We start from the raw sequence: 12,731 nt of genomic DNA, 5'->3' as shown, positions 1-12,731 counted from the left end.
TTCAATAAAGAGAATTTATTAAGACTAAAAATCAGTTTAAAAAATTTGAGGCAAGCTAAATATTAGCTACAGTCATAGAATACATAGCAACTTACTAGTAATAATACAAGTTGAACACACCTAACCTCAAATCCAGAATGCTTCAAAATCCAAACGTTTTTAGTGGTATGACCCAGGCAGATAACTACACAACTGGCCTGGACAAACAGGTCTGTTAAATCTCAGGCACACTAAAAGCACTGGACAGAACTTCCTTCAAGCTATGTGTATGTGGCAGTGCACGTGATACATAAAGGGATTCTATAGCTCTATTTGGGTCCCACACCCAAGCTCTCTCTCTTGTGCCTAAGAGTTTGTCTCACCAGCGGTTTACATCTGTAATCATGTGCAGAAGCTCACTCTAAACGGCAGGAGTGCACGCTCATGCCTACGGCTCCAGTACCTGACGGGCAACAGGACTGCAGCTAGAAAGGGAGGAGGGCGAAACAGAAGGAAACACTTGTCTGAAACAGAGCAATTTATGCCCAAGTAAGAATCATGAGATACTAGTGATTTTACGTGACTTTTTCCCGCTTTTCCAGGATTATTATTGCCAGTGATTTTACTGACAATCAATGAAATGTCTCAAATTTCTAGGTAAAATCCTCACTTTCTCAGAATGCTCTAGTGACACAAAGGTAGAAAGCAAGCTGAGACAGCAAAGAGAAAGTCCTGAGAGAAGGCCAGAAACTTAGTTAAGGCACAGCATGGGGACAAAGAAGCTGTCTTTCCACGGTTACTACCTCTGGGCCAGCAGGGGCTTAGGGGGCTTCTGTGGGGCGGGTGGCTGCTGGGTGGTGAGCAGAGTGCAGGACACTGGAGAGCAGAACACACCCAGTCTGACCTCCTCTCCCACATGGCAGCCTAACCCTAGAAGGGCCCACCTTGCTTTTCTGTCACTTCTCCTGTTGCTGTTACACTGCTCCTATGCCACTTCTTGGAGTAATTACATGCAAATAAAGAACATTTTCTTTTTTAAAACAAAGTTAAAAGTAAAGATAATTCTTCATGTGTCTTACAGGCACATGTTTTTCTCTAGATCAAACCAGATACAGTTAGACTTAAACTCCCCCAACTTTGAACTGCTGAGGAGATATTCACTTCTCTGAACACAGTTCACCAAGTATTAAGTGTTGAAACCTGTGGGATTTGTAAAACTATACAAAAGACACTACCACATTATAGAATCACGTGCCATCTAGTTTAAGAAATGGCATCACAGACCAATGTCTGAAGGATCACAAACTCCATTAGGGCCTTCACTATGTTGTCCTTGCCACAACTGAGAAACAAGTATGCTCTCTTGCACTGAAAAAGTATTAGAGGTAAAACAACCAAACAAACAAAACTTAATGCTTCCTGAGCAGTCCCTAAGCACGCCTTCTATGCTGCTGTATTTAAAATCTGTTCTTCTTGAAGCTTCAATTTAAATTCCTCTCTGATTCCCTCCAGCAACTCAGGCTTAAAGATGACGTCCAGCGCAGTCATGGCCAGGGCTTTGGCTGTACGCAGTGTGTACAACTGAGCTTCTTGTGATCCTAGAAGATAAAGGAAACAAATTAAAATATCTTTCTATATACTAAAATGCATTTATTAATTCCCTGTATTACCTCTTTAAATTGCCTCTCCTACTTCTGAGTGATGTTAGAGAGAACACTTGGTAGGAAGAGGGAGAACCCTGTGTTCATGCCTCATGCTCACCGGCAGCTTCCGTGTACTGTTCCGTATGGTTCAAAGCATCGGTCCCAATGTAAAAATATGGGTGAATCCCAGGAACCACAAAACTGACATTTCCAAAATCAGTAGAGCCTTGGAATAAAACAAGGAAGAAAAAGATGAATGAATGAGCAGCCTCCTCCAACAAGGAGTTTTAGTGGGACCACCTTAAGCTAAGGCCAAGAATTTGTAATTAATAAGTCTCCATATCTTTACTTGGGAGTTGGCTGGCATTCCAAAAGTAAATGCCAACTACAAGAATATGCCTAGCAGACTGAACATTTTTTTTTAAAAACAATGTTGCTATTTTGACACTCTACACTCACTGAACCATTTATTAGTTTCTTTTCAACCAAAGGTGAAGGAATATCATTAAAAATATCATCAGGAAATGGCTAAGATCAAAATCACTTCTGTCAACTTAATGCTGGAGAGGATGTGGGGTAAAGGGAACACACCTTCATAGCTGGTGGGAGTGCACACTGGTACAGCCCCTTTGGATATCAGTATGGAAATTTCTCAGAAAATTAGGAAACAACCTTCCTCAAGACCTAGCAATATCACTTTTGGGTATATACCCAAAGGATGCTCAATTGTACCACAAGGAAATATGCTCAACTATGTTCATAGCAGTATTATTTGTCATAGCCAGAACCTGGAAACAATCTAAATGTCCCTTGACCAAAGAATGCATAAGAAAAATGTGGTACATTTACACAATGGAGTATTACACAGCAGAAAAAAATAATGACATCTTGAAATCTGCAGGCAAATGGATGGATGGATCTAGAAAACGTCATATTGAGTGAGGTAACTCAGGCCTAGAAAGACAAATATCATGTGTACTCGCTCATAAGTGGTCTTTTAGACATAAAGCAAAGAAAAACCAGCCTACAAATCACAATCCCAGAGAACCTAGACAACAATGAGGACCCTAAAAGAGACATACACAAATCTAATCTACATGGGAAATAGAGAAAGACAAGATCTGAGTAAATTAGGAGCGTGTGGATTATGGAAAAGGGTATGAAAAAGGGTATGGAGGGGGTTGTGGGGAGGGGAGTGGAGAAAAATAAATCACTCAATCAAAACAATTAAAAAAATATCATCATGGAGATGGAAAGATGGCCCAGCAGTTAAAAGCATTTGCTGCTTTTGCAGAATACCCAGGTTTGGGTTTCAACACCCACATGGTAGTTCCTAATTGCCTGTAACTCCAGTTCCAGAGAATACAATGCCTTCTGCTGGCCTTCAAGGGCACCAGGTAAGCTGATACTATACATATACCTATGCAGGCAAAATATTCATACACATTAAAAAAATTATCATAGTTGGGAGTGTGCCTGCTTAACATGCACAAAGCCTGGTTCAATCCCCAGCATCCAATAAACCCAGGTGTGGTAGCATGGATTATAATCCCTGAATTTGGGGAGTAGGGGCAGGAGGGTCAAGGTCAGCATCAGTTACAGACGGAGTTTGAGGCCAGCCTGAGCTACATCAAGACCTTGCCTGAAGCAGACACACCAGCCGCTCTTCCTTACCCCTGAAGACTGTCCAACCTAAGTTGGCACTTCTCCTATTCAAACAGCTCACTCTACAGCAGCTTAGTTACCTGAAGGGACATTCAATATTGCATCTTCTGAGATGAAGTCTATTCCCAGTTTCTTCCCATTCTCCACATATGCGCTGCACAGTGTCTTATTGGGAAGAACATTGTAATAATCGTGTGCTTCACTTTTAATTTCCACCTAATAAAAAATGACAAAACAAAGCTTGAGATTAAAAACTCAAATTCATGAAGTCCAAAACAGTGACAGTTTCTAACAGGAAAAGTTTCAGGATGGGCACTTTTCATCCCAGTTATAAAACCCTCATAAATTTCTTACCTTAAAAAACAAACAGTGCGTTATAAAGTTAGAGCTCCTAATGCCCCATTTGCTCTGTTACACAAGCACCACACCACAGAGTATCACTAAACTCCATCCTGGCCAGCAAGAATCAACTTCAGTCACCTAAAAAGGGCATCGCGAGTACCCAGAAACTTCCATTTTAAAACCCGAACCTCCAGGCAATTCTGATGCAGGTAATCCAAAGCACTCTGATGGACACTGCTTATACTTCAGTCTCCAAAAGGAAAAGGCAGGGCATTTAAACAACTCAACACACTTAACATGGAACTGTCCCTGATGTCACAGCCTTGTTCCAAAGGCATCCTCAGGGACTACAGACACTTAGGGAGGCAGGCTCACAATGGGCCTTGCTTATAGATCGAGTACATGAAGACACAGAAGCAGGTTTAGGCAAGTGCATAAGCGCACTTAACAGTTTGTTTTCAGTAAGCAAAAACTAATTATCAAACATTAGAGATCAAATTTCTTCTATTCTTGGCAACATCTAAGATAGGAATAAATAATGGCAACCCAATTAAATCTTATACATCAGCCAAAATATAAGCCAGTAAAAGGCTACTTAAATATAGATTGAAATCCACCCATAAACCCTATTAATTTTTGTGTGCACGTGAAAGAGAAAAGGACAAGCTCAGGTGACATTCATCAGGAGCCCATCATCTTTGGGTTTTGAGACAGGGTCTCTCTCTCCTTTTGCCTGGAGCTCACCACGCAAGGTAGGCTGGCTGGCTAGTGAGCACAGAAATCTGCCTATCTCTGTCTCTCAGAGCTGGGATTACAAGTGCACTACACCACACCTGCCGCTGGCTCTGGAAAACCCCTGCCAGTGGGTTCTGGAGATCAAACCAGGTTCTCAGCTTGCAAAGTAAGTACTTTGAGTCATCTCTCCAGTCCCTAACTCTTAGCTTAGGAAATACCCAGAGATATTAACTAATGTTAGTTCATATATCTAACTTTTAAAATATTTAAATTATTTATAGTTATAAGGGAATAAGTATTTAGTTTTCCTGGGTTGTGGAAGCTTTGCAGTTGCACACTAAATCTCTTTGCCAATAGCCTAAGAGGATATGTCCTTACTCCTACACTTATCCATGTATTTATCTAGTCACACACACACACACACACACGAGTGTTTATACATTCTTACCTTTCCAACCAACCACACTCCCTGCCTGAGATCTCTCTGTGTTCATATGTCTGGAAGTATGACTATCCTTCAAAGCTCAATTTGGTCTGCAGTCTTCCAGGAAACCTTCTCCTCCCATCCCACCAACTGGGAGCTGAACCCAGGGGCTTGTGCTTGTCAGGTTAAGCTATAGCTCCACCCTGAAACTTTACCTGCTCTGTTCCTCCTGAGACAGGAAGTACAGACCACGACGATAACCGCAGACACTACTACCATGCCAACAAACCATGCACTGCCAGGCCAAGCACGGAACAAAAGGAAGGCTGGGCTGGGCCCTCTTCACAGACGCTACTTAATTTGTCTCCCGCCAGAAACTCGGAGAGATTTCAATATTACCCCTATTTTTGAGAGAGAGAAGCAGCCCCAGAGATACTGTTCCTCATGGCCGAGACATAGGATCTTGTTTCTCTCTAAGAACAAACCTAAGATCTTGTGTCTCCAACCTGACTGCAATATCTGAACTTTATGTACCTGTGAACTTCATCCCATGCTGCAGCACACAGCTGATACCGAAATGTTTCTGACTTACGGTTCTAATCAACAAAATCTCCTTTGCTCTGAGTCTGTCTTAACTCCATTCCAGCAAGCCAAACACACACTTATACCACATCTTTGCCAAAGACACACAGATACTGTCATAAAGTGCCCTTTGTGGAAACTACACAGAGTGATATAAAAAGGAAGGGATCCTAGCACAGTGATTGCTAAGCCCTCTAGCTACTGCCTAAGTAAGATGAGCTGTATAGTATTTTCTATTGCAGACACTGAAGAAAATGTACAAGAATTAAATATTAATTTAAAAAATTAATTAAATATTAAATGCTCATTAAAAGATTTCACATTAAAACTCTAGCCAACTCATTTTACAGGTTGAAGACATCACCAGTGAGGGCAAGGCCCTGAGAGATTCCCAGCACCACCTCCAGCACAAACAAAAGCCACTGTATGGAATAGAAGCAAAGCAGGCTTTAATGCAGCCGCGCCAACAGCGCAGGCCACTGGAGCCGACCATAATGAACTCTGGGAAGCTCTTACTGTGCAGCCTGTAGCCAAAGCAGCAGCTCGGAAGGAATCTTCGGCCCTTTTGGTCAGAACCTGAAGCTCTTTCATTGAGGGTGCACGGAAGTAATAGACTAATTCAGAGTAAGAGGGGATGATATTGGGCTTTACGCCACCATTTTTTATTATACCTATAAAAGAACCAAATCACTGAGGTTAAATTGGATGATTTGTTTAAAGAAAGTTTTGTAGCCCTTACAAAAAGGAAAATAATTTATACTTACTAGCTTCACTGATAAACCAAAGATTTTGATACACTGTACAACACTTCCACAGAGAGGAGTTATTTCCAGATAATAAGGGAAAACTGTCTGAATGTACTTTATTCTAAGGAATCCATTTAATACTAAGGAATCACAATTTGGGTTGAGGGTAAAGTTCAATGACAGAGCATTTTCCTATCATGTGTGAGAGTCTGGGTTTAATTCCCAGAGCTCGAAAGAAAGAAAGAAAAAAAAAAGAGGTGAAGAGGGAAAGATGATAATCTAAATTATAAAGAAATACAGACTTTTTTAGCCACAAAACAGACAGTAGTATCTTTGTTGTTGTTGTTTGAGACAGGGTTTCTCTATATATCTCCAGCTGTCCTAGAATTCACTCTGTAGAGCAGGCTAACTTCAAACTCACAGAGCTCCACCTGCCTCTGCCTCCCTGAGTGCTGGGATTAAAGGCGTGCGTCACCACCGCCTAGCCTGACAGTGGTATCTTAAACTTTCTGAAGGAAATTTATCTCAGTAGGCTTTATTATAGTTGTGATTTGATAAACTTTTGACATAATCTTTTATAATGATATGTGGCTCTGTAACCACCATCCTATTTGAAAAAATCCTACCAACATTTTAAATGACACTTAGCAGTGGAGAAATCGTTTTCATACCAATCTACTACACTTCTACAATCACTTCTCAGCCTTTGGCTGTAATCATGTATAAAAACAAAAACTGAACAAAGACCCTTAAATACTACAAACTATCAAAACACACATTTGGGACCACACAAAATCAAGATTTATTTGTTTCTACCTGTAACTAAAACAGATATATACAAACTAATTCCAGATAATTGTGTAACTCTATAATCCTAGCACTTGAAGAGGCAAGAATATCATGAGTTCAAGGTAATCCTTGGTTATAGCCTGGGCTACAGGAGACGACCTCTTCTTAAACGTGTGTGTGTGTGTATAGAGAGAGAGAGAGAGAGAAACTGAATCCTCCATTAGCTAATTCAAAATTTTCCACTCTAATCCCTTTCGAGGGAATGAAGGTAAGGCCAGGATGCCGTATGTGCACAGGCTGCTAACACAGGACTGCTTGAATATAAGGGCGCCCGAGACTACACAGTGAGAGCCTATCTCAAATCAACTGCTACCCACACCAGGAAAGAATTAAGACAAGAAACTAGCAAAAGCACAATTACAAAATGATTTTACATATAGCAAAAATGGGTAAAGAATAGAGATTTACTATATTATAAAGAAATAAACTGAGAAGGGAAAGGAGGGAGGGCAGGAAAGAAAGAAAATTATAAATCAGTGTGGTAGCTCACACCTGTATCCCTAAGAGAAGACCATGCTACTATATTTATACACATAGAATTTGAAGAGTGTACTATACCAGTCCCTGAGTAAATACAACTAGTAACTGCTATTTTTTTTCTCTTTTGAGAAAGGATCTCAGTTACCCTAAGATGCCCTCGTATCTGCCTGTGGCTGAGGATGTGATGAGCCTGTGATTCTAAGTACTGGTATTACAGGTATGACACATGACAGGTTTTACGTAGTGCTGGGAGTCATACCCAATGCACCCTGCATCCTAGGCGAGCATTCTAATAACTGAACTACATCACCAGCTCCCAATTTTTGTTGTTGCTGTTTTTCAAGAAAGGGTTTCTCTGTGTAGCCCTGGCTGTCCTGGAACTCACTCTGTAGACCAGGTTGACTTTGTACTCAGAGATCCACCTGCCTCGGCCTGCTGATTAAAGGTTTTCACCACCACTGCCCGGCTTCCAACCCCTGATTTTTTTTTTTTAAAAAAAAAAATTAGTATTAGATAATTTTACTGCACTGAAATATAATTTACTATACAAATATTTGGCATGTATACCATGAAGTCTCCAGGTCGGTTTCATCTGTTGTCTTAATGCAGAGAGATTGTTATAGGCAAGGACTGCAGCATCTAAGGCATTCACTCCCTCCCAAGGGTAAGCAGCAGCGTGAGACGCCTTCCCGTAGTATTTCACAGTAACGCTAGGAAACAGAAGAAGAAATCACAGGAAATTACTTCCCCCATCGTCATTAACATAAGAAAATCCAGTTGGGTGCGTGTGTAGAGTAGTGTAGTGTAGTGTAGTGTAGTGTAGTGTAGTGTGGGTATTAACAAAGATGTAGCTCAGCTGGTAGAACGCTTGCCTATCATTTATGCAGCCCAGGTCTCAATCTCTGGCACAGGGGTGTAAATCTGTAATCCCAGCACTGGGAGGCAAGAGGATCAGAAGTTCAAGGTCATCCTCGGCTATACAGCAAATGTGAGGTTAGCCTAGGCTACATGAGACTGCAAAGCTGGTCTGGGAGCATAGCTCCAATGACAGTGCTATTCTAGCATATACAATGTCTGAGGCTCCTTCATTCCCCAGCGCCACACAAACAGGACATGGGGGTTCGCTCTGCAGTACCAGCACGGGGTAACAGAGGCAGAAGAATCGGAAACTCAAGGAAAACCTCAGTTAGACAGCGAGCTCCAGGCAAGCCTGGGCTATACATCAGACCATAACTGAGGGGGTGGGGTATGTGGAGCCAAGTGAATGGACTTTAATATCAAGACAATGAGGCCTATATCTACTACTAATAGTCTGGAAAACCTGCTGACAGCTTGCAGGCCCCCTCCAGCCAGAAGTGCTGGCAAAGATTTGTAATCTCTAATATCTTCTGGAAATACACAGATAAATCCATCTCCATCCCCCAGGCAAAGTGAATTGTTTCTACTCTCGCAGTACCAATTCCACAATGGTAATGAAGAAAGGTAGCACAACCATTAAGCTACCACCCTCTGGGAACAAGGTCTTGTGGGCTCAACCACACTGCAGGGAGGGTTCTACTACCACTCCCCAGAGTCTCCGCCACACAGAAAACAGCTCACACAGTCTAGCAGGGGCTCCTAGGGCCTGGACCACTGACCACACCACAACTACTCTCACCGTCATTTGTGGTTCAATGACACGTCCTTCTAGCTACAAAAGACTAAACCCCTCCAGTTCCATACCGCCAAGTTAGAAACAGTATGGAGAAGGGCTTTCTTCCCAGGTCCAGTAAACCATCCCTTGTACAGACAACTCCTTATAAAGGGACAACTGCATTCCAGAAACCAGACTGAACTTAAAAGAGAACACTGTGTTTGGTACCCCTGCTTAATACCCCTATAATAGTTCAATTATGACCGCGATAACACCTCATGATTGCCAGTTTAGGACAAAGGTCACATCATTATCGCTGAGTCCACAGGGTCCTCCTGTGCCGTCCACACTGGCCTCCTGAGCAGCGAGGTCACAGGTGAGTCGCACCACGCTCAGGCCATTTCACCTTTTAAATGTATAAACGCAGAGTGTGAGAGTCTGGCTCAGTTTCCTTTTCTTTTTTAAATTCTGTCTGTGTTGATGGGGGAGTGCAGTAAGCATGCAATGGGGTGCCCGCGGAGACCAAAGCAGAGCTCGGTTTGCACCCCTTCGACGTGGGCTCTGGCGATAGAACTTGGGTCGCCATGCTTGCACGAGTGCTTTCACCCACTAAACATCTCCCTGACCTAGTTTCGAGTACGCTTCAGTCTGCTGTCCACCAAGGATTTATCTTCAATGTGACTACTCACTCATGCTCGGCCACATCCAGTAGATAGGCGGCATCCTCTTGAGATGGGTGAGCCATAAAAACCACATCGAGATCTTTAAAGGCACCTGCTTCAATTAAATCAATTTTGCCACCACCTTCTTCTTCTGCAGGGGTTCCCAGGACAATGACCTACGAGGAAATAGATGTACGTTAGCACAAAGAGACTCGTAACAGAAAAACATTAAATAGGTTTTAGTGCATACTCATTCAGAATATATACTTAAGTCCTTAAACCCTAAAGAGAAGTTATTTTCTGACATACAGTGAATAAAAATATATGGTGCAGAGTCACAAGATTTAATTTGTAACATTATAGTAATCTGGTATAAATGCATGCTAGAAATGCTACAGGAAAATTTCCCCAATCTGATAACTCAATTTTAACTAAGTTATAACAAAGACAAAAAAAAAGTAGAATTCTATGTGTGTAGGTTCTTCAACATTAGCTAGGACTCATCTGTTAAAGTCTCTTCAAGCTAAGCCCGTTAGCATACTATGTGATAGGTACATAGTTAGTCATAGCTTGACTGGTAAGGAGCTTGCATGTGACCTGTGACCCTCACAACATCCCTGTGAGGTAGGTGAGTGGTCTGTACCAGTTCAGGGAGGTTTAGGCTTCCAAGGTTACGGAGCAAGTCTTCCGAGACAGCTGCCCTGGCCTTCAGCTAGCTCTCATTCCTTACTGGGAAAACACTTAGACAGGCCTAGCTCATTAACCCTTCATTGTCGAGCGTTAAACAAGCTCAGTACCATGGTTAGAAACCGCCAACTATTATACAAACTTACTAATTCGATTCCACCAGTTCAACCAGGAAGATTTAATGGTCACCAAACACCTAATCAAACAAAAGAGAACTTTACAGAATAAACATTTTACTTTGATATGTAAGCTTAACTTCTTCAAGCATTTTTTTAAGCAAAGGCAAATTATCTTCATAAAATGAATGTATTCTCAAGACCATGTATAAAAATACAATGAAACAAGTTGGGGTTTAAAAAAAAAAAAGGCTTTACGAGCAAAAGGAATCCACTTACAATTTTCTGATAGGAGAGGAGCCTTGCTGAGAACAACCATTTGCTGAGAACAACCATTTGAAGTTGGCATATTTCTCAAGTCTGGTTGTATTTATTTTTAAATTTATAAAGTATCAAAATTCTTAAATTGAGCTGCTTTGGGGCGGGAGGAGAGGGGGGGAGGTTGAGACAGTCTCTCCCGATGCCCTGGAGTCATCTGTAGACCAGGCTGATCTCTGGAACTCTGAGGTCCGCCTAGCATGCACCACCACGCCTGGCCAGAGCTGCTCCTATTCCGAACCTAACGGGCTCTTACTGACTGCTGGGAACTTTTTTTCTAAAAAAAGTTCCCAGGGTCTCACACCCTCCCCAATACGACAAAAACCCAGAGGCATAAAAGAGAAGGGAGGTAAAGAAAAAGAACCACAAGAGATTAATCCAGTAGAGGATTACTGGCCATGGAGGTGGTGTGGGGGACCCGGCTGAGTGACAGCCGGTTCTTGGCTCACAGAATGTAGAACTAACTACACCTTCTGAGGAGTAAGATGACAGACCAGCACGACATTCTGCTTCAAGAACCGAGACGCCTCTTGTAATTGTGAGATAAAGATTAACCCTTAAATATGACCCCATCTATGTAATAAATATTTATTCGCTTCTCCGTTATTTCCACTCTTGCAGAGGTTTGGTAGTCTGGTAGTTCTAAAGACTAAAATTTACTATATATGCAAATACCAATTACTCAAATCAAAATCTTTTTCTTTTTTCTTTTCTTTCTTGAGTCTACAAAATTTTATTTTGTCCTGAGCTCGCACAGCCTAGTCAGCAAACTGCAGCTGTCTGTCACCAAAAACAACTGGCACGGTGCTCCGGGCGGGGTCCGCACAGACACCGCCTCGGCCTCGCGTGGCTCACCTTGACGGGCGGTGGCGCGGCGACGCCCTCCAGGGCAGCCCGCAGGCCCAGAGCAGCAGCCACCCCGACCTCGGCTATGAGGTTGTGACCGCAGGCGTGGCCCAGGGCGGGCAGCGCGTCGTACTCGCACAGGAAGGCCAGCTGCAGCGCGCCGGGCCCCGTGGCGGCCTCCGGCGGCGCCCACTCGGCACGGAAGGCGGTGGGGAGCCGAAAGTGCGGCTGCACAGCCCACGACCCCGCTGGAGACTCGCGTTCGAAGAAGTGCGTAAGCTCGCCGTGTGCGCGCTGCTCCTCGTAGGCCAGCTCGGGCGCGCTCCAGATGGCGCGGCTCAGCGCGCCCAGGCGCTCGGCCGCCTCGTCGATGCGCTCCGCCGCGCGCTGCTTCAACCGCTCCAGCTCGGCGACGCCGCTCGTGCCCGCCGCGGCCGGCCGCTCAACCACCGGACCCATAGCGCTCTACCCAGGTCAGCTCTCAGCCAGGTTCGTCAGCGCTCGGAGGCCCTCGGAAATACTCGGCTGTCCTCGTCAGTCCTCGGCTACGCTCGGCGCCTCGGCAGAACTTGGTGGCCCTTAGCGGCACGCAGTGACTTCTGCACAACCTGAGTCTGACTAACTCTAACTGGAACCTTCCAGGCTAGGAGTTGCCATGCAGCTCCACCTCCAGGCTGGGCGTGGAGCTGGGGTTTAAGCTCCTCCTAAGAAAAGGAATTGTATCTGACAAGTTTTTAATCTAAAAATTTGATTGACAATAACAGCTCGTGTTCATATCATAGCGGGTCTAAGTTACCTGATGAAGAAATTCAAGAAGTCATGCACTCGTTTTCTTCGAGTGATACAAATTTCAAAAAATTGTTATTGATGATATGCCCAACTGGTGAGCTGAGGTTTTCTAGTATTAAAAGCTTCAGCCTGTCCTTCCCATTCTACCAACTCTTAATTTGCCAAAACTAGATTAAATAAGATACAATATATAATGTAAAAAAAAACCCGATAACATAAAAATACGACTGTACCT

The 12,731-nt window shown here is 43.3% G+C and overlaps 1 protein-coding gene across 1 annotated transcript; it reads right to left on the bottom strand.

Moving 5' to 3' along the window:
- On the bottom strand, window positions 1–12,267 carry Pm20d2 (peptidase M20 domain containing 2). Its single transcript, XM_085677263.2, has 7 exons — window positions 11,717–12,267; window positions 9,768–9,916; window positions 8,013–8,155; window positions 5,887–6,041; window positions 3,368–3,503; window positions 1,741–1,848; window positions 1–1,577 (listed from the first exon to the last, which is right to left on the bottom strand). The coding sequence occupies exons 1-7, from the start codon at window positions 12,164–12,166 to the stop codon at window positions 1,423–1,425; spliced, it is 1,296 nt and encodes a 431-aa protein (XP_085533389.1). The 5' UTR covers window positions 12,167–12,267; the 3' UTR covers window positions 1–1,422.
- Window positions 12,268–12,731: the final 464 nt, after the last annotated feature.

This window comes from Myodes glareolus, chromosome 16 (genome assembly GCF_982192425.1).
Source record: "Myodes glareolus chromosome 16, mMyoGla1.1, whole genome shotgun sequence".
NCBI classification, from domain to species: domain Eukaryota; kingdom Metazoa; phylum Chordata; class Mammalia; order Rodentia; family Cricetidae; genus Myodes; species Myodes glareolus.
The sequence above is the reverse complement of the archived record's forward strand: the minus strand, read 5'-3'. Positions and strand labels throughout refer to the sequence as shown.